This window comes from Cricetulus griseus, chromosome 6 (assembly GCF_003668045.3).
Source record: "Cricetulus griseus strain 17A/GY chromosome 6, alternate assembly CriGri-PICRH-1.0, whole genome shotgun sequence".
Classification (NCBI taxonomy): Eukaryota; Metazoa; Chordata; class Mammalia; order Rodentia; family Cricetidae; genus Cricetulus; species Cricetulus griseus.
In genome coordinates, this window is record NC_048599.1 from 98,359,023 (window position 1) to 98,378,940 (window position 19,918).

General features: G+C 42.8%; 1 protein-coding gene across 1 annotated transcript; it reads right to left on the bottom strand.

The window, feature by feature from the left end:
* Positions 1-19,423, bottom strand: Plekha3 (pleckstrin homology domain containing A3). Its single transcript, XM_027420101.2, has 8 exons — positions 19,268-19,423; positions 15,016-15,132; positions 12,261-12,416; positions 9,116-9,252; positions 8,449-8,613; positions 5,830-5,873; positions 3,797-3,912; positions 1-923 (listed from the first exon to the last, which is right to left on the bottom strand). The coding sequence occupies exons 1-8, from the start codon at positions 19,305-19,307 to the stop codon at positions 799-801; spliced, it is 900 nt and encodes a 299-aa protein (XP_027275902.1). The 5' UTR covers positions 19,308-19,423; the 3' UTR covers positions 1-798.
* Between the last annotated feature and the right edge of the window lie 495 nt (positions 19,424-19,918).

The following is a 19,918-nucleotide window of genomic DNA, read 5'->3' on the forward strand; positions in this document are numbered from 1 at the left end:
TCCTTTTCCATTGAAAGCCATTTATTTCTCTGGTATAAGTAAACAAGGTCAGGAGACACTTGCCTCTCTTAGAACAATGCAAATAACAACAATGCATATACATTTTAAATTGGAAAGGTCATAAAAGTCAGGACATAATCATCTTTTGATGCAGTAAGAAAATAAATAAATAAAAAATAAACACTGTAACCTGATGTTTGGTATTGACAAATCAGTAGTGTCAACTTCACATACGAAGGACGCAGAGTCTGATTCTTTTTTTAATATTCAATATGTCTTAGTATTTGGGCTAAAGACCTTCAGAACATTAAGTGTTTCCTTTCTTTGCTTAAAGGAATATGATCCAATCACCATCAAGCTGCTACGGTAATTAATTTGAAGCTGGGGTGAAGTGACCTTTTGGTCCATGGCACAAGTTACATCTATCACATTTCTGTCAAACAAACCTGCCGAGATTTCATGTTTATATACTACAATACTGACCAAGCTGTCAGTCCCTCACAGTTTTTTAGAAAAATATCTACATTTGTCCTTATGGATGTCAAAATGTTACACCATCATTTGTTTAAAAAAAAAAAAAAAAGATGCACATCCATACTGTGAAGTTATTAGGAAAATACTCTTGCAAGTAAACTATAGAAAGATAAAATACACTTCAAAAGTATGTGGGTTGTTTGTTTACAATATTCTATAAAGTGCAGAGAAATCCTAAGGAGAGGGGAAGCTACCCCAGAAAGAGTTTAATTACAGCAGCTTTTGCATAGCAACACTCAGAGGAGGCGGGGTGTGTCCGTTTCCTCAGGAGAAAGATGGAAGAGGTTCTTCAGATTCAGATTGTGTCTTGGCCAGAAGTCTGCTTTCTTCAGGAATGGTTGCTGATGCCAAATCTCCATTAAGTGTGTTTCCTGAACAGTGAAGAGGTCCTGTGAAAAGTGATTAGCATGTTAAACATCTAAGCAACACCGACTCCCGGCCTCTATGAAAGAACATCTCAGCTCTGTTCAGAGAAACAAGATTTCACTAGTTCTCTGGTAATCTTTTGCTCATTTGATAAAGAAACTCACTTTTCTACCACTAACAGTCCTAAGGACAAATGTCAGCATCCCTGAGGGAAACTGTAGAATCAACAGAGGCAGGGATTTGTTTTGGACACTGCCAGAAGCAAGGCAGCTACTGCTTTTTCAGCCTGATGGTCCTTATGCTGTTAGTACTTTCCTAAGAACAAAGACCCAAAAAATGTTACGGGATGTTTCCAAGATCACACATTTAGTCACAGAACTAAGCCTTTCTGAGCAAAGCCAGCAAGACTTCTTATAGTGGAAGTTCCCCTTTCCACATGGCTCACAGCTGCCAGTGAAGCTCAAGGAGAACACAGCCTAGTAGTATCCCATTCCAGAGTAGTTACACTTCCACACGATGCTTGAATTTACCAAGACCCCCCACACACACACCCTTTTGTTTTCTCTTACTGTATTTATTTACTTACTTTCTTACTTAGGTTTTGTTCTTTCTCAGTCTAAAGGCCATGGTGGACTAAGACTCAGGATACAACTCCAACTGAGCCACCACACCTGGATTATCATTTTACTTTTCTGATCTTCAAAAACAAATTTTCAAAACCAAATGCATCTCACAAGAAGAGTATTGCCATGTAACAACTTTCTGCTGGGCCAGAGTGGGAGCTCAGCGGCAGACAACACTCTGGAGGCCCTGGGTTCAAGCCCTGTCACAGAATAAAATCAGGTATGGTGTGACTGCCTGTGATCCCAGAAGTCAGGAGGTGGAGGAGGAAGATCTGGAATTCAGTCAGCCTCCGATGCTGAGTTCAAGATCAACCTGCCCCTCCCCCCAATTGTCAAATGATGATTGCAATATATCTAATACCAATATACTGAGATAAAGTATCTATCAATGATCTTATATAATACATTAATATATAAAATATACTAATCCTCTGCTTTGTCAACGAAACCATTTAAAGAAATCTAAGGATGATACCCCTCACCTTGCCAATGCAGAGGCTTTATGGTAAACTGACACATATGTATGTCTATGTGCATATATGTGTGACATGTTTGAAACACTCCTAAGTTAGTGAATGTCTTTGCCTAAGTTAGTGAATATCTGTGTGCATATATGTATGACATGTTTGAAACACTCCTAAGTTAGTGAATGTCTTTGCCTAAGTTAGTGAATATCTGTGTGCATATATGTGTGACATGTTTGAAACACTCCTAAGTTAGTGAATGAAAAATGAGTCATATGGTAGTGCATGCCTGTAGAAGCAAGAGGATAGCCAAAAGTTCAAGGTTAGCTTAGTCTACGTAACAGGTTATAAACCAGCCAGAGTTATATAGAAAACAAAAATGGGCTAAGGAGATGGCTTGGCGATAAAGTGCTTGCTTTATAAGCAAGAACCAGCTGGCTACTGAAACTAGACATATTTGTCAGCTTTGGGTTTGATTAGAGACCCTGCCTCAAAATCAAAGAAAGCTAAGCCTGGTGGCACAGTCTTCAATCCCAGTAGGGAGACAGAGACAGGGCAATCTTTGTGTTGGAAGCCAACCTGGTCTAGAGTTCAGGACAGCCAGGACTACAAAGAGAAACCCTGTCTCAATGCCCCCCTCACCACAAAAAAGAAATGAAGCAAAGAGTAATGGAATACTACCAACTCAACCTTGCCTCCCCGCTACTGCAACACACACATATGTAAATTCACATATGCTTCACACACAAATACATTAAAAGAAGAAAAAGTAAGTGGTCAATGGTTCTGTTTGGAATCAGCTGCACTGTCATCAACACTACCTCTTCCTCCATCAGAGCCTGCTTAGTTTCTAGGTAAGTAAAGAAAGGCTACTGTGTTTTCATCCATTCAAAACCACAAAGGCTCCACAAAGGCTGGCTCTTTCTACACCTTGACCTGGCTGTCTGGAGGACCTCACCACCATTTATTATGTCATTTCCATAGGGAATCAGATCCATATTCCACAGAACTGACATCCAGCGAACACACTCCAGGGGAGGTAAGGGCTCTAACAGGTAATGTATTCACATCAGATCCATATTCCACAGAACTGACATCCAGCGAACACACTCCAGGGGAGGTAAGGGCTCTAACAGGTAATGTATTCACGGAGAAGTAAGTGTAAGACGATACTTGCGCTCCCTGGAAACCATGGTCGCTCCCTGGAAACCATGGTCCTTGCAATCAAATGGGGTACATCCTGACACTGACATGCCGTGAAAGACCTTGCTCCTTAGAGATAAGCACAAATTTCAACAGAAATCCCTAGGCTCTCCTGAAATGACAGTCTGCTGCCTCTGAAACAAGGAAGAAAAGTTAGAGGTATCTGTGTTGTCATACCACACAAGATTGCTTTCTTTAGCCTTTTTAAGGCACAGAAACAGCATAACATGGCTGATTTTTCTTATTTTCGACCTTTATTTCCTCTAGAATTCTATCTACAATCAATGATTTTTCTATAATACTTTAAAATGAAAATGTAGTGGTAATAAAGACATAGTCAATAAAAATGTCTCTGAGATAAAGCATCTACCAATGATTTTTCAGCACCTCTTAACTGCATACACAGAGTGCCAAAGCTACTGGGGAGAAAATATGAACAGCTGTGGGCTGTGGGGGTCACTTCCCTCTGATGAATTCACCTAAAAGCAAAGTATAGTGTTCCAATGACACCCAAAGACAGTATAGTTCTAGTTCAGTCCCAGAAACTACAAGAACCTGGGACAGTTGTGCTGAAGTAGTGGAAGAGACAGAAGCTGTGGAACTCACTCTCTGGGTCTTCGGGGGGAACATCATTAGAGGAGTCTGTGTCCGAGTAGGTTCTGCGGCGGCGTTGAGGAAGTCGGTGAAGGGCAGAGGCTGCTTCTTTGATGGAGCAGCTGCTCCTGCACATTAAATAAAAAGCATTAAGCTGTGGGCATAAACAATGAAAAGACCATTTCTTGCCTGGGACTTTAAATGGCTTCTCTTTAAAGGCAAGCATGGTGGAGCACACCTATAAAGCCTTCAGGAGGCAGAAGCTGGAGAATCTCTGAGAGTTCAAGGCCAGCCTGGTCTACATAGTGAGCTCCATGACAGCCCAGAGAAATACACAGAGAAACCCTGTCTCAAAAACCAAGTGAGAAACTCCTCTGAGGCTTAATCTCCTGCGTTAGCAACATGACGCTCACTTAAATGGGAGGTGTGAAGGCAGGCGGGTCTCCCTGGAATGCCCTCGGGCAGGCACTAACTCAGAGACCATGTGCTAAATGAGAAAGGAGTACAAAGCCACGCTTCTAGGAAGAGGGTCCAGTGGGACAGTTGACAGAGGTGGCCTGCAAATACCTGAGAATTTTCTTAGTTCACAAGCAAATCATATATCTAATGTCAACTTTAACTGCTGAAAAGAGTAGACTGAAGGAGGGTGTCAACAGTTTAGAAATGTCCAGATGTGAACTCCCTAACAGAGAATTAGAAGATAAAAGTGGTGAGATGGAGGCTAGAGATAAAATGTGTTTTGGGGCTAAGTATGGAGCTTAGTTGGTAGGCTGTTTATGTAGCATGCACCAAGCCCTGAGTTTGAACCCAGCACTGCGTTAACCAGGCCTGGTGGCTCACACCTTACTCCCAGTACTGAGGAGGTAAAGGCAGGAGGATTAGGATTAGGCACGCTGGACTTTGTCCAGTTTGAGAACAGCCAGGTTGAGAAGACCCTGTCATCAAAACAAAACAAAACAGTTTTTAAAAATCAGTCTAGGAGCTGGAGGCAGGGCTCAGCAGTTAAGAGCACTGGCTCCTAAAAAACTCCAGTCTACACATGCAAACACAGCAGCAAATTACTACCACCTAAGAGCAGCTCAAACATCTGCTTCATGATGGCTCAATAGCACTGTACAACCTTGACATATCAAGAAAAAATATTATTTAACCTTTTTATAACTTATTGTCCAAAGGGGGGGAGCATAAAACACAGCTTAGAAATCTTTCTATTATCAAAATATGTTTGCTGCCAAATGACTTAGCTTCCATTGTTCTATAAAGTCCAGATGTTAAAATGCTTCATCCCCTGGCAGGGCTGGGTATGTATAAATTACTGGCTTCCTCTGAGCAGATCAACTCAACAAGGATAATATAATCACCAGAGAAAAAGACAAAACGATAGCAAGGTTCAGTACTTAATAGTCAGCATAGAGAAACATGCTGAAGAAAACTGATATCATCACTTCCCAAAGAACAGAAGAGACAAGCCCAGTCACTGAGAAGAGCACGCCTAGTGACACGCAGAGTACCCAATAGCTTGGAAACTGGCAGGACCTATGTGGAAGGCAAATTTTTTACAGTATTGATATGAACTATAGCTTTCTCTTTCAGTGAGCTCTTTCTCAGTAACAGTGTGGCGCAAATACATGATACTATAGAAAGCTAAGATAAAATGTCCTCAGTTGTAGACACTCAAATGCAAACTTCTCTCTAGCCACTTGATATATTTCATTATTTTTTTTTACATAATTTATTGCTTGGTGGCAAGTACATTTGCCTGCTAAACTTTCTGACTGGATCATAGATCTTGATATATTTCAAAAACCTAAGAAGCACAACAGCCGGTGCCACCTTTGGATTAATTCATACATGTAGATTTCCTTTCTGAAGTCAGCCCCTGACACAAAAATTAAGCAATACACAGGAAGCTGTTGTGAAGAAGTAAACCACACCAGGCCTACTCTACAGAGCTAACATCCACAACAGCTGGCACCGGCCTGAAGAACTTCCCCAAGGAGGCATTATCCAGACAGAAAGTTACTCAGAAGAAATGGTTGGTGTACCTCTCTGAGCTGCAGGAACCAGGATGGCTGGCAGAACGCTTCATCTAGAAATGTAAAAGAGAGGAAAAGACCTTAGCTTAATGTTTCGTCAAAGAGAATAAAACACATAATTAACATAAATTGATTCAGACAAACAGATGCCCATAAAAGACACTTAGCTTATACAGACTCAAGTAACAGCCTAAACATAACATCAGACTTTCTCCCTAATAACTCTTAACTGAAAATTTCTCAACATACTGAAAAAATACTAAATTTCTAATTATATATGTGTGTGTGTTATATAATACATTAAAGTATAAAGGATATATACATAACTAATCTAAAGGTCATTTTTAAGAATAAAAAGGAGTATCTACCAAACCAGAAAATACTATTAACAAATGTTCTAAAGGGCACGAGTAGAATGTGGTGGTAAAGTTTCTCTCTGCCATTCCTTATTTGGGCAGTTTCCACACGGATGTGTGCCAGGCAACATTAATTCTAGTCTGTAAACAACTCAGAAAAACCCTAAACTTCAAATAGGTCTTTAAAGCTTTTATTTAAAAAACCAACAGGCTAAGGATGTAAGGTCAGTGAGTCTTTGCCCACCATACACAAGCCAGTCCAAGCCTAGAAACTATAAAAGTAGAATGACATGATGTTAAAAGAAAAAAAAAAGTCTGATTAAGCGGAAAGTATAATTTAGAAGATCCAATTAGCCCACCAAAAAACCAAGGAAGGGCAGCACAAGCCAAATGGCTATTTCAGCTTAACAAGGTGACAGAGAAGCTACACTTAAGGTTTAACATGCTTTACACACACAGGCCCACATCTAACATGCTGTACAAATGCCTACTGAGTATGCCACTTCAGCTGCTAGCTGACAAGTCTGTTGAAGTGACAACAGACATTTCCAGTCCAGAGGCTACAAGGAAGGCATGAAGATGTAGCTGGACACTAACATGCCCTTTCACAGTCACTTCCCTGTTCACCCTCCAAGGGAGGGACTGGACTGGGGACACAGCTCAGTAGTCTGTGGGAATGCAGCCCACAGACAGGAACCGAGTTTGTTCCCCACCCACACCCAGGAGCTCACAACCACCTGTAACCCAGTTCCCGGGGATCTGACACCCTCCTTCTGGCCCCCACGATATACTCCCCATGAAAGAGGTGCTGAGAAATCCTAGCAAAGAATCTCTGCTAGACTGAGACAGAAAAAACTCATTCACTAAATCGGTGGAAACATCCCAGTTCATCTGACCAAAACACTTACTTTATGGACACTTAACAGTGTCCAGTGTTCACTGATGAAGACAGGACTTAAATAAAAGTCGGCAATGTTCTTTACTCCCTTTCCACAACTGAACTGGGGTGGATGGTAGAACACAGGGGTGAGCTGGGACCTCTTCTCACAAGTGATCATCCAGCAATGGTGAAACCATAGCCAGGTGTATGCCTCTGCCTACCAACAGGCTGCCAAGCAAACTTCAAGGAAAACAACGCCATGCTCTCAAACCTGATCTCACCACAGGCTCCTCCCAGCATGCCAGAGCAGACTTAATAGCAGGAAAGGCACAGGGAGTTCACCTCCCCCAGGAGAGACTTTTTGGTGTGCAAAGTAATCAAGAAGCTAACATTGAGAACTACCATTAAGTGGCTGAGATCCTTCCCAATGACCTTCTGACACAGAAGACATTTCACAGATGAAGGACCCTCAGAGCAGTTAACAACCTGCCTACTCAGAGAATTCAAATGCAAGTGCTGACTGCAGAACAGTTCCCACTGGAAGCTTCACACTTTGCTTAATAGTACCCCTAGAGAGTAAAACGTCACTTTCTTCCAAAGCTTTTATCAAGCAGACACACATACCTAGCTTCCTCTATTGCAACACACTATATATAACGCTTTTTGGACACAGGCAAATGGATACAGAGTGGCAGGGCAGGGCATTCTCAGGCCCTTCAAAGTGGAGAGACCAAGACATTACTGCCTGTATTGAGCTCCTCAGGACCATTACCAGCACAGACAAAAGCAATTCAATCTGTGGACTTCTCCCTCCCCACTTGCCATTTCCACTCTTACAAAGAAAAGAAAAAGAAGGGTCAGGTATCAATAGGAGAGAGGCCGAGACTGTGACTTGTCAGTAAAGTGCCTGCCACTAAAGATTTGAGTTCAGATCACGGTGGTGTGCATCTGCAACCATCCACACACAGGGAAGGAGACAGGCATGGCAGTGTGTATCTGAAGCCATATACAGGGAAGGAGACAGGCATGGCAGTGTGTATCTGAAGCCATACACAGGGAAGGAGACAGGCATGGCAGTGTGTATCTGCAGCCATACACAGGGAAGGAGATTGATACCCAGAGCTCACCAGTCTAGACTAGTGATGAGCTCCAGGTTCAGTGAGAGGCCCTGTCTCAAAAAGTAAGCTACAAGAAAGCAATAGAACACACCTGACAATGAACTCCAATCTTCATGCATGCACGTGCAGGACACACACAAACAAACACACACACACACACACACACACACACACACACACACACACACACACACACACACACACCACAAAATAATTCATTTTAACTTAATGTAAGCATATTTATATCCCTAGAAGAAAAACAAGAAGTTCCAACCATCTGAACAGGAGAAGGCGACACAGGAGAAACCAAGGGATCCGGATGAGGCAGTTGAAACATCTCAGGTTTAAACTTGGCATTGGCTATCTTCACACATTCCTCAAGGGTTGTAATGAATGTATTACAGGTGGCACTAAGCAAGGATGAGGCTTCATTCATGTTCTGAAAAATGACAAATAGAGACTGAGCAGACTCATACTCAACCATGAAACCAGGCACATCCTGAGAATCCAGTGAGAAAATTAATTAAAGCTAAGACTTTATCACTAAACAAACCAGAAGTTATCTACTGTACTCACGCAACTGGCCCAGAGAATACTACTTCCTGAGCCTACTTTCCAACTACTTCGTGTCACAGAGACAGGCCTTAACTCCCCAGGGACATGAGCTGCTTCGATGCTTGCCTCCAGCACAGAGACAGAATTCACAAAGCCCTGCAGAAGCCATGGCAGGAAGCTCTGAACAACTGCAAGTAGCTGTGTGACGATGTTTCTGTCATCCTATGGAGTGGCTAAGTAACTCAGTGATGGTGTTTCTGTCATCCTATACAGTGGCTAAGTAATTCAGTGACAATGTTTCTGTCATGCTATGGAGTGGCTAAGGATGCCCCAGGGCAGTACATGGTACAGTATAACCCCGAGCAGATGGGTCCTCTTTGCAGTACCTCTACACTGGGAGATGAATGACTCTCATCGTGGTGAACAAATTCCTGGATTGTATGAACCTGCTGCATTAGGAGGTCACAGTAGAGGCGAAGTTCAGACATTTTGGTTTTCAGAGATTCACTGGTCTCACTTATTTCTAAAAGAAACCCATATAAATATCCAATTAGGACATTTTCATGTTCTTCGGTAATACAGTATAACAACCATTTTAAAAGCAGGCAACAGAGGCTAAGGAAATGGCTCAATCGACAATATGTTTATTGCAAAAATATGAGGACCTAAGTGGATCTTTAAAACCCTTATAAAAAGTTGGACCCAGTGGTGGTCTGTAATCCTAGCACTGGGAAGGTGGAAACAGCAGGATACTTGGGCTTGCTGGCCAGCTAGCGTATCCCTAGCCTTGAGCTCCAGGTCCAGCTGAAAGCCCTGTTGGAAAAATAAGGTGAACTAAGGAGGACTTCCAAAATAAGCCTCTGGCCTCCACATGTACATGTACCCTCACACAACAAGCATGCACACACGAATGCATGCATGCACATGAGCTCCTACACAGAGGCAACAAACACAGTTATAGCCTGAGATGTGAGATCTTTGAAACAGAACTGTAAGGCCCTAAGAAATACTTCTTCTTTACATAATTCAGGAGAGACAACTGATAGTCACACATCTGCCATGAAGTTTACATAGGCTGATTTCTATAGACAAGTGATGACAACTGGGTGTTTTTAGATTGTTATTTAATTTTATCTTACTTAGGGATGGGGAGGAAAAGGAGAAAGAACATGAGCATGTGTGTGTGTGTGTGTGTGTGTGTGTGTGTGTGTGTGTGTGTGTGTGTGTGTGACACACGTGCACACTTCACGTGCACACATGGAGGGAGAGGGCAGAAGACTTCTCTCCGGAGATGCTGCTTCTCCTGCCACCTTGGGAGACCCAGGGGTTGCACTCAGGTCACTAGAACTGTGCACAAGTGCATCTCTCTACCCACTGAGCCGCCTTGCTATCCTGGTCACTGGGTGTTTTATTACACAGCGTTTCCACTCTGTTACTCATTTTCTCCCACGTGAAACCTGTATTTCTACTTTTGTGAACTAGCCTTTGTCTTTTCCTCATACATTTTTCCAGCTCTGATATCAATTTTACCTTTAATACATAAATTGATAATCTGTTAAAGTTCTAATATATTAAAGGCGATATTCCATCTACCTATATAACAAGTGCTTCCCCACCTATTGGCTCCCCTCTAGTTTTCTTGTATATTTTAGCATACAGAAGTTGCTGCCTTCTAGGTAAGAAAATCTATTCCACATAAACATCTACTAAATCTCTTCCGTTTGGTTCCATTTCCACATTTTACTGTTGTTGGAATTTTTAATGCAGCACTCACTTCCTTCTCCTTAGTGACTCGGAATAAACTGTGTATCCAGCCAGCATCTCAGCTCTTCACTAGCCATTATCTTTTAAAGTAAAAATAAAAGCTCTGGAAAGAAGAAAAACAGCGGCTACATAGTAGGTGCTGCTCCTTCAGAAGTGGCTGAGCCAGGCCAGGGTTGCTGCTTTCTGGCAGAAAACACAGCAGAGCAGCACTCTGCATATCTGACCCAGATCAATTCTTTCGAAAATTTAAGTACATTCCCTTTTTTTTTTTTTTTTGGGGGGGGGGTGGTGCTGGGCATGTGTGTGGTAGCATATTCATGTGCACAGGTGTCAAGGCCAGAGGTTGACATCAGGTGCCGCTCCTTGGTTGCTCTTCTACTTTGTTGACTGAAGCCGGGTCTCTCATGCAACCTGGACCAATCCATTCAGTCTAGCTAGCAAGCTTGCAACTGGAGCTTTCTGCATCCAGGAAGCAGGCAGCCGCACCCACTCAGCTTTTATGTGGATTCCAGGAGTCCAAACTCCAGTTCTCAAGCACTTTATTCACTGAGCCATCTTCCTAGCCTGTTTCTTTAAAGTGTGTGTGTGTGTGTGTGATACATAGCACAAATTTATCTTTTTATGTGTACATTCAGTAACATTAAGAACATTCAAATGCTGTGTAACCATGACCATTATTTTCCCAACAGAAACTCTGTAACCACTAAACACTAGCCTATTCTTCCTCCATGTAGGCACTAACACCATTATTTTTCCTTTTTTTTTTCTACTTTACTTTCTTTTTTTTTTTCCTACTTTACTTATTTAGACAGTCTCATTATGTAGTTCCAACTAGCCCAGAACTCAAAATCCTCCTGTTTTGGAATTCTAATTGGGTCCATTCTCCTTTCTATCTATATATATATATATAGATATATATATATATATCTCACTATCCTTGGTATTTAAAATTAATGAAATCAATGTTTCTCTTTTTTGTGACAGGCGTATTTCACTAAAACTATGTTTTTAAACAGTTATCATGTTGTAGCATGTGCCAGAATCCCCTTTCTTTTTAAGGATGAATAATATTCCATTGTACAGGTACCACAACTTTATTTATTCAGGTCTCTCTAGATATTTGTATTGTGCCTATCTTTTAGCTACTTCTTGTCCTAATCTTAGCCACACTTTATCAACAATTTTATTTAATATAGTTCAATATCATAAATTCCTGAATTTTTGAACATCTATAATTTAGTAGTTTTCACTAAATTAACTTAATTTTTAAACATTCCTTATATGCATACATGTGTGCAAAGAACAAGCTCAAGTGTCAGCCTCTTTTGAGATGGAGTCCCTCACTGACCTGGAGCTCACAGATTAAGCTAGGCTGTTTGGCTAGTGGGCCCCAGGGATCCTCCTATCTCCCGCTCATCAGGGCTAGGATTATAAGCAGGTGCCACCATGCTTGGTTCTTTACATGAGCACTGGGCACTGAACTCAGGTCCTTGTCCTTCTGCTTTTTCAATGACCGGTTAACCACAGTTCCCCACACCATTAAACTTCTTTGGAAACACTTTACAGGCCTCATAATGTATCAGCTGACCACAGCGCTGGTTGGCCAACTGATTCTCCTAAACTGAGACCTTCCCATTGTTCACACAGTTCTTACTCTGGTGATCTATTTATGGAAGTCTTCTACGTTACTAATTTCCTCCTGATTACTGAGAGTGGACAGCCTCATTTATGTGTAGAAAGCCATTAGTACAAGAAACCTATATTCACCTTTTTCTTTTGCAGTCCTAGTGTCAGTCAAACACGCTTTGGAGCTCCCCAGCGCGACCAGCCACCTCTGTCTCTCAGCAGCATTTACTGCCTTCATGTAGAAATGCTGCTCTCCTGGAATGATTAATTCCATTCTTGTGTTGTCTGCTGAATGGACTGTGGTGACACAAAGAAGACATACAGTTATAAACTCTAAACATTTGGAGGGGAAACATCACATAGTATTAGATGCTCCACACACTTAAACCACACACACAACACAATCAGGGTCACTCTCTCAGAAGCCCAGGAGGCACCATGAAAACCACCTTGTCCCTAATAGCCATGGTGGCAGTGGTGCCAAAACAGTGCCAGCATACAACAGTAAAATAGACAACTCACTTTTACTCATACTAGAATTTCAACACTGCCATTGGAGGAAGCAAGAAAGTTCAAAAATCATGTTTCTAAAACATGGCTTCTGAGAGAAGTGGCAGGTAGATAGGGGCTACACCAGCAAGATCACTAAACCCAAATACAAAGCATTACTCAGAGAAATTAAATGCCAAGTTCAATATAGGGAGGTGGACTATAGCAGATCTTTTATTTTCATTTGCTTGGCATTTACGTGCTCATTAATCTGTCTGCCTGTGACAAGGTCTTACTATGCAGCTGAGGCTGGCCCGGAACTCACTACAAAAACTCAGCTAAGCTCAAACTTTCTTCTAAGCTCTCCAGTACTGTGATTACAAGTATGTGCAACCACATCTGTACAGTTCTCTGCACATTAATTTACTGTGACATTTCCATACATGTATATATGTATTTCCATACATGAATATATATATATATATCTGCTGGAATTTTGATCATCAAAAAGTATCATATTTGCAAACTCACTACATTATATAAAGAATGGCTATAAATCAATATTAAAAAAACAGCCAAGCTCAGAAAATAAGACAAAGACCTAAAAAAGGACTTTTAAAGAAGAAATGATGGCATGCAAGAAGCAAGCTCTCTAGCACTGTGCCACATCCCCAGCCCTAGGGAATGTTTCCCTGATATTTTATTAACATGCATGCTACACTTTATTTGGGTCCATTATGGTAGATACAGGGTATTACAGCAATGGCGAAAAAGAGCATAGCTACCGCCACAATACAACAAAGGAAAGTGGGAGTTTATAGTCAAGGTGGGAGGGGTTAAGAATTGAAAATTATTAAGAAGAAATCTCTGGGGCAAATAGAGACTCCACTCAACTGACCTAATGAGAGCTGCCTAGCAAGTACACGAATGCCCTGGATCCAGTTCCTAAAAGAGTATTTTCTTTTCTGTAGCCACCTGCTAGACCTGAATGGCAATTCTCTGAATGTGCTTCTTAAACACATTTCTACACTGGCTCTAAGCTGCTTACAAAGCAGTTCTTCTGAAATGTTCATGGGTGATGAGAGTACAGAGAAAATGAGCTACACAGACCTCAGCAATAAGCACATGGAAAGATAAGACTGGTAAATGTTTTAGTCTATGAAAAATAAAGAACAAAAGGATGCCACATACATTCAGGGAACACACAAGAATGATACCCCAACCTTACATATATCTATAAGTTATACAGCCATGACACTCTTCCATTAGAACAATAACAATTCTTAATTAAAAAGTGAACAACACAAACACACAGCAGGCATGCACACTTTGGAGAAGTCTCCCAGGACATCATGATCTACCCCAAGCTGACAATGTTGCATGATGATAATCCCAGCATGGGAGGAGAAAGCAAGACAGAGTTCCAGACCAGCCTAGGCTACACACAGAGACCCTGTCTCAAAGAAAAAAAGGATGAAGACGAGGGAGGAGGAAAAAAGAGGAGGGAGGGCTGTATTACTAGGGAGTCTGGGATGAAGAGCAGAACTATAGCTAAAAATATGAACCCAAAGCAGATGAGGGGAAGAAGAGGAGGAGAACAAAAGGAAGAAGGAAGGAAGGAAGGAAGGAAGGAAGGAAGGAAGGAAGGAAAGAAGGAGAAAACTCTCTTCCCTTCTCGCTAATCTTACTTGAATAACCATAAAACCATGCCAAAGTAGACTCCAGCCCTGGAAAACCTTAGCTCACTGCATTAATCTCAAGGAAATATAAAGGACAAAAGATGTGTCTGGGTATTTGGTGGCTTTGAGCAAGCCCTCTGGAAGGACTGAAGTATTCTGGCTGTGAGGAGACATGAAAAGGGCCTGGAGGGAACTAAACATTCATTCCTTTGATGCTGTTTCCTTCTCAGTTCTCCTTGAGGAATTTAGATCTCATTATCATTTTATCTGATTTCATTCTACCCACCTTCACCCACACACAAGAATGGATCACATCTGTGAAATCTCCAGGAAAACTACACCACGACCTACTACTCTATTATTCACCTTCTGGAAGAAAGGGAAACCATCTGTGTTAGCCACAAATGTTCAGCTGCAGTCAGCAAGAATGCAAGCTTCTAACTTCTACTCTGTGCTTTATCAAAGCCCCACAGGGAGGCCTGCTTCATCCACAGAGTTCAGCTTCAACCTTTCGGAAATCTTTCCATGAAGGAGAAACAGAAAGTATCTAGATGCTACAAGAAATTATCTATCAAGTCAAGCAGAAAAAAAGCACTGAAGCTTCAATGCAGGGAACATTTATAAAGGGGGAATAGCAAACCTATATTCACTAATGTTAGATGCTATCCTTGATCCCTACAAAGAGGACTTGAAAATGTGACCAGGCTGTAAACCCTCAGCTTCCTTACCTTTAATCTCACAGACGGCCATCTTTATACTTCCTTTGCTCCCTTTGCACACATCATCCTGCGAGTCATAGTAGGACAGGATTCCATTATCTAGAACAAACCACCGAGGCTGCCAACCTGTGGAGACCAGAAACCAAAACAGGTTAATAAGTTATTTTTACCACACAGAAAACGGATTTCAACCATGCCACATTAATTCTGAACTCTCAGTAACATTCACACAATGAAATTTTTAATGGCCAACACTTGTCCAAAATGTCCTGAGATTTCTAGATAAAGAAAGGGCTATTTTTGCTCAGACTCATAACTTTCTCTTTAACAACCCAAAAGATGCAGCCTCAACCACAGCTCCACCCAAGCACAGCATAACTGCCCCCTTTCTAGTAGGAGAACAGATTATAATGTAAAAATAACATTTCTTTTCCAACATTTTTGGAACCAGTAGTGTTTCAGATGTTGGATTTGGGGTTTGCATATACATAATTAGATATATGAAGAATGGGACCGAATCTAAACATGAAATTCATGCCACATCACCTAAAAGTTAATTTTATATAATAGTTTTCTTTCTGACTGTGCCCTATCACATGAAGTCAGGTGTGGCATTTTCCACTTGTGAGTGTCCCTTCGGTACTTAAAACCTTTGGGTTTGAGAGCATTTCAGATGAAAGTGGTTCATTTTGTAATGGAAAAACCCTACAGAAACCAGAGGTTTTGCCCCAGTTCTGTTACCACTCTTGGTGGCTAACCTAGAGTAAATATTTACATCCCCAGTAAAGTCTCTAAAATTCCTTCTCCAAAACAAGTGGACTTAACAAGTGGATCAGCCATCAAGTATGCAATGTGGTCTTCCTTCCCTGATAGAAAATGCTGTCTTTAAGCAAATGCCCTTGAAGACAGGGAAAGCTAAAGAAATTCCCACTTGTTAGGCAGATGTGATAGCCTGTAGAAAGAGCAGATTCCCACCCACCCTCCTCCCCTTCCCTGATGCTAGAGAGCTTAGGCAGAAAGGCTACTAATGTCTATCATTCATCTCACTGACATTTCCTCTTCGGTTAAAGCATACACACACCTATCAGACTTGGTTCAAAAGCAAAGCCTGTAGCCAAGAGTGATGGCTTTCCTCAAGACTGGACTCTTTATTCCTCTTGCAAGCCACACTGTTGTTCCTTGGAATCTTATCAAACATGCTACTAACAGCAAGCAGTTCATCAACTAATAGCATAGTGACCATGCTGGAAGCAGTGTGACTGTATTTATTCTTTCCATCACTATTAAGTCACAATACAGTGTAAGTGGTCTAAATGAAACATGCCACCATTAGAACACTTTGACCAGAGGCTGCTAAACAATTCATCAGCTCTAATGTTTCCCAAGTTCAGACAGTACCAAGATAGAACACTTCATTTTTTATTTTTTATTTTTTTATTATTTATTTATTTGTTTATTTATTTTTGGTTTTTTGAGACAGGGTTTCTCTGTGTAGCTTTGGAGCCTATCCTGGCACTTGCTGTGGAGACCAGGCTGGCCTCGAACTCACAGAGATCCCCCTGCCTCTGCCTCCCGAGTGCTGAGATTAAAGGCGTGCGCCACCAACGCCTGGCAGAACACTTCATTCTTATAGATTGACACAAGACATAAAACTCAGGGTTCACCAACACTTTTGAAATAACAATGTTGTATTATGGTTAGTTTTATCAAGTTGACAAAATCTTCCAGGTGGGCCTTAGGTGGGCCATCTTGATCATTAACTGAAATATTCAAACCCTTCTTAATTGTGTGCAGGCAGGGGATAATGGATGGTACAAAATGGACACAGAGCTGTGCATTAGCATGCCCTCAGTGCTCTCGTCTCACTTGGGACATGACATAAGTCTCTTCCTGTGTATCTGTGACCTCCTGGTAAGGATGAACTGGAACCTGAACTGTGAGCCCCCCCAAAAAAAAAAACCCCTCTTCCCCTCTTTCTTAAGTTGCTTTTGTCAGGGAATTTTACCACAGCAATAGGACACTGAGTCAAGTCAGCACAAACAGGTGAAATTTTACATTCTATACCTTCTTGGGAAGACAGAGAGACGTTATACCCACCCATTCATAAAGTTAAATCAAGCAAACTTCCGGCCCCAGGAAAATATGTTTGCATAAACATTGCATTCCCTAGAGAAGGCTGCCAAATTAGAAGGAAAGCTCTTTTAGTATTTGTACACTATCTTGCTCCTCACTGCATAAAGATGCCCTAGCATACAACTGGTGCTTTGAAAAGATGTATTTCTCAAGGCTTTGCATGATTGCATTATATGATGCAACAGCTTTTCAAAACAAACTGTGAGCAAAATGATTCATTTAGAATTTGTAGGAACTGAGAAAGTCATATGGTTGAGCATATTCATCTAATCAAGCCTGCTAATTGTCTCTCCACACCTTTTTAAAGAAATATTTAATCTAACTTTCTCTAACTGGCTCAAACATTTATAGTACAGTAATAGGAGGTTATTTTCTGTTTCAATTTCTAAAAAAAAAAAAAAAAAAAAGCAGTTTTCTCAAACTACTAAACGTTAAGGAAACATGTGCTATCCAAAAAAAGGAAAAGCTAACACTGTCATTACACTTAAGTCCTTAAAGACCAGCCAGTATAGTATGAACAGCTGTTCATCCTCTGACCCAAGAGATACTAAAATAAACACTGCTGAGCCAACTTTACATTTTTAAAATGGAATCATTCCAAACAAAAGACTTCACTTCAACTACTCTACAATGCTAACTAGAAGTTAAACCAAAATGCACCCTAAAAACTAAAACCGCAATATGTGCTGGTACTCCATCCAAGACAAGAGGACACCTCCCACAAGAACACATTTCAGTCCAAGTGAAATTTCCCCTCCAACTAGGACTCGTGGCAGTTACTGATCATTGCTTCAGGCCATGCAGCAAATATTCCTCTGGCATTAGCTCCAAAGACAGAGCGCTCAAAAATATTTGCATGGCCAACCTTACAGAGGCTGTAGGACTCAAGAGTTAACACGCCTCGCCAGCATCTGTGCTCACAACTACCCAAATGAAAACTCTTAGCAGAAAATAGCTCCCAAATGTTTTACTGCTTCCAGTAAAAATGTGTCATTTACATGATTATTTGACTTTTTCATCTGAGCAGAAAACATCAGTGTATTACAAACATTAAACCACTTGCTCTGGTAAATGTGGCTCTAACCAGATACAACTAAGCATTTAGCCCTTATGAGGTTTACCTGCAGATTCCCACAAGATAAGCGGACACGAGTTGAGTGCATCATACAATGCCTACTGGGCTCAATACTTGGGGCAGAGTACATGTGCAGCAAGCCAAAGACTGACTGTCCTTAGGACCAAGAATCTGAGTACTTCCCAAATTTCCCTTAACACCGCTAGTCCTCAGTTTGGCGTGATCATGGGATTCAGAAATTGGAAGGTATCTCTGGGACAAAATAGCTAACCACCAGTCAGTCCTTCACCAACCGGGATCCTGAAAGAATACCACACTTGCCTTTAGTGTTGGTTACAGCGGAGATCACAGGATTTGGATTTAAGGTATTTTTTAAAAGCCAGACTTCCAGTATCACAGGCATGGACAGTTCTCGGCTGCTGATCACATTTCTGTACAGATTTCTTCTAACTACCTCACCACTGAAACTTGCCTGCTCTTTCTGTGTTTCATTTCCAACTATTCCTCACAACATTCTCTGAGAACAGTTTCCCAAACGACACTTGATGAGCTCAGACAACCTCAACAAGTGGACTTCCAAATCAGTGGAAGAAAATGTAAAGGAATACAGAAAACATCTTTAAATTAAATGATTTCTCACACACACACACACACACACACACACACACACACACACACACACACACACACACACACACACACACACACACACACACACACACACACACACACACACACACACACACACACACACACACACACACACACACACACACACACATTAACAAAATGCTGCCCACAGAGCGTGGACCAAAGCAGAGACCGTAACGACACACTTAGGGTGAAGGGGGACTGCTTCCGAGGCACAAGGGGCCCCGCAGGTTTCTGGTGCGTGTCGCATCCTCGGGATGGTGCGCAGTCTCGAACTCCCCGTCGAAGCGGCCGGGAATGGGCCCCACGAGGGGCAGAGGAGGGGGGATAGGGAGTCCCGCGGCTAGAGAGGAGGTGACCGAGGACCAGGGTGCCCGCAGCCCCGCGCCGCCCGCCGGGTACCTGTGAGATAGTTGGTCCACTTGTACAGAACCCCCTCCATGCTTCAGAGCCCGGCGCCGCGCATCCTCCTGGCCCGGCGCCGGCCGCGCTGCTGCGGAGGCGCGGGCCCGCAGCCCTCCGCCCGACCCGGCGGCCCTCAGAGGCCCGGCGGCGGCGCCGCGTGCTGCTCGGAGGCCGCGAGGCGCGGACATCCCCAGCGGGAACGGCGCGGACCCCGGGCGACCCCAGCGCCCGCCACCCTCCCGCTCCGCCGCCGCCGCCGCTCCACGAGCCTCGGCGCTGCCCTCCTGCGCGCCCGCCTTCCTTCCCCCCGGGCTCCCGGTTTGTTTTCATTGACCCCGACGTCGCTTTCACTTCCTGGATGAAAGGGGCCGGCTCGGCCCGCGAAACCCCTCCCCGGCGGCGGGGCTCCGGGACGGCCGCGTGCCCGAGGCTGCGACGCGCGCTCTCGTGGGGCGGCTCGGTGATGCCGGGTTCCACGCCTCCGGGCTCCCAATCTCCCGGATTTCCCCGGCTCCCCGCCTTCGCGGCATCCGGGCCCATCGAGGCACGAACTCCCGGGTCACCCTACCCCGGGCGGAGGCTTGGGCCTCGCCTCCTTCCAATCTTTTTCAATAAAATCAAGAGCTGCTGGTTTCTTTGAGCTTCCAG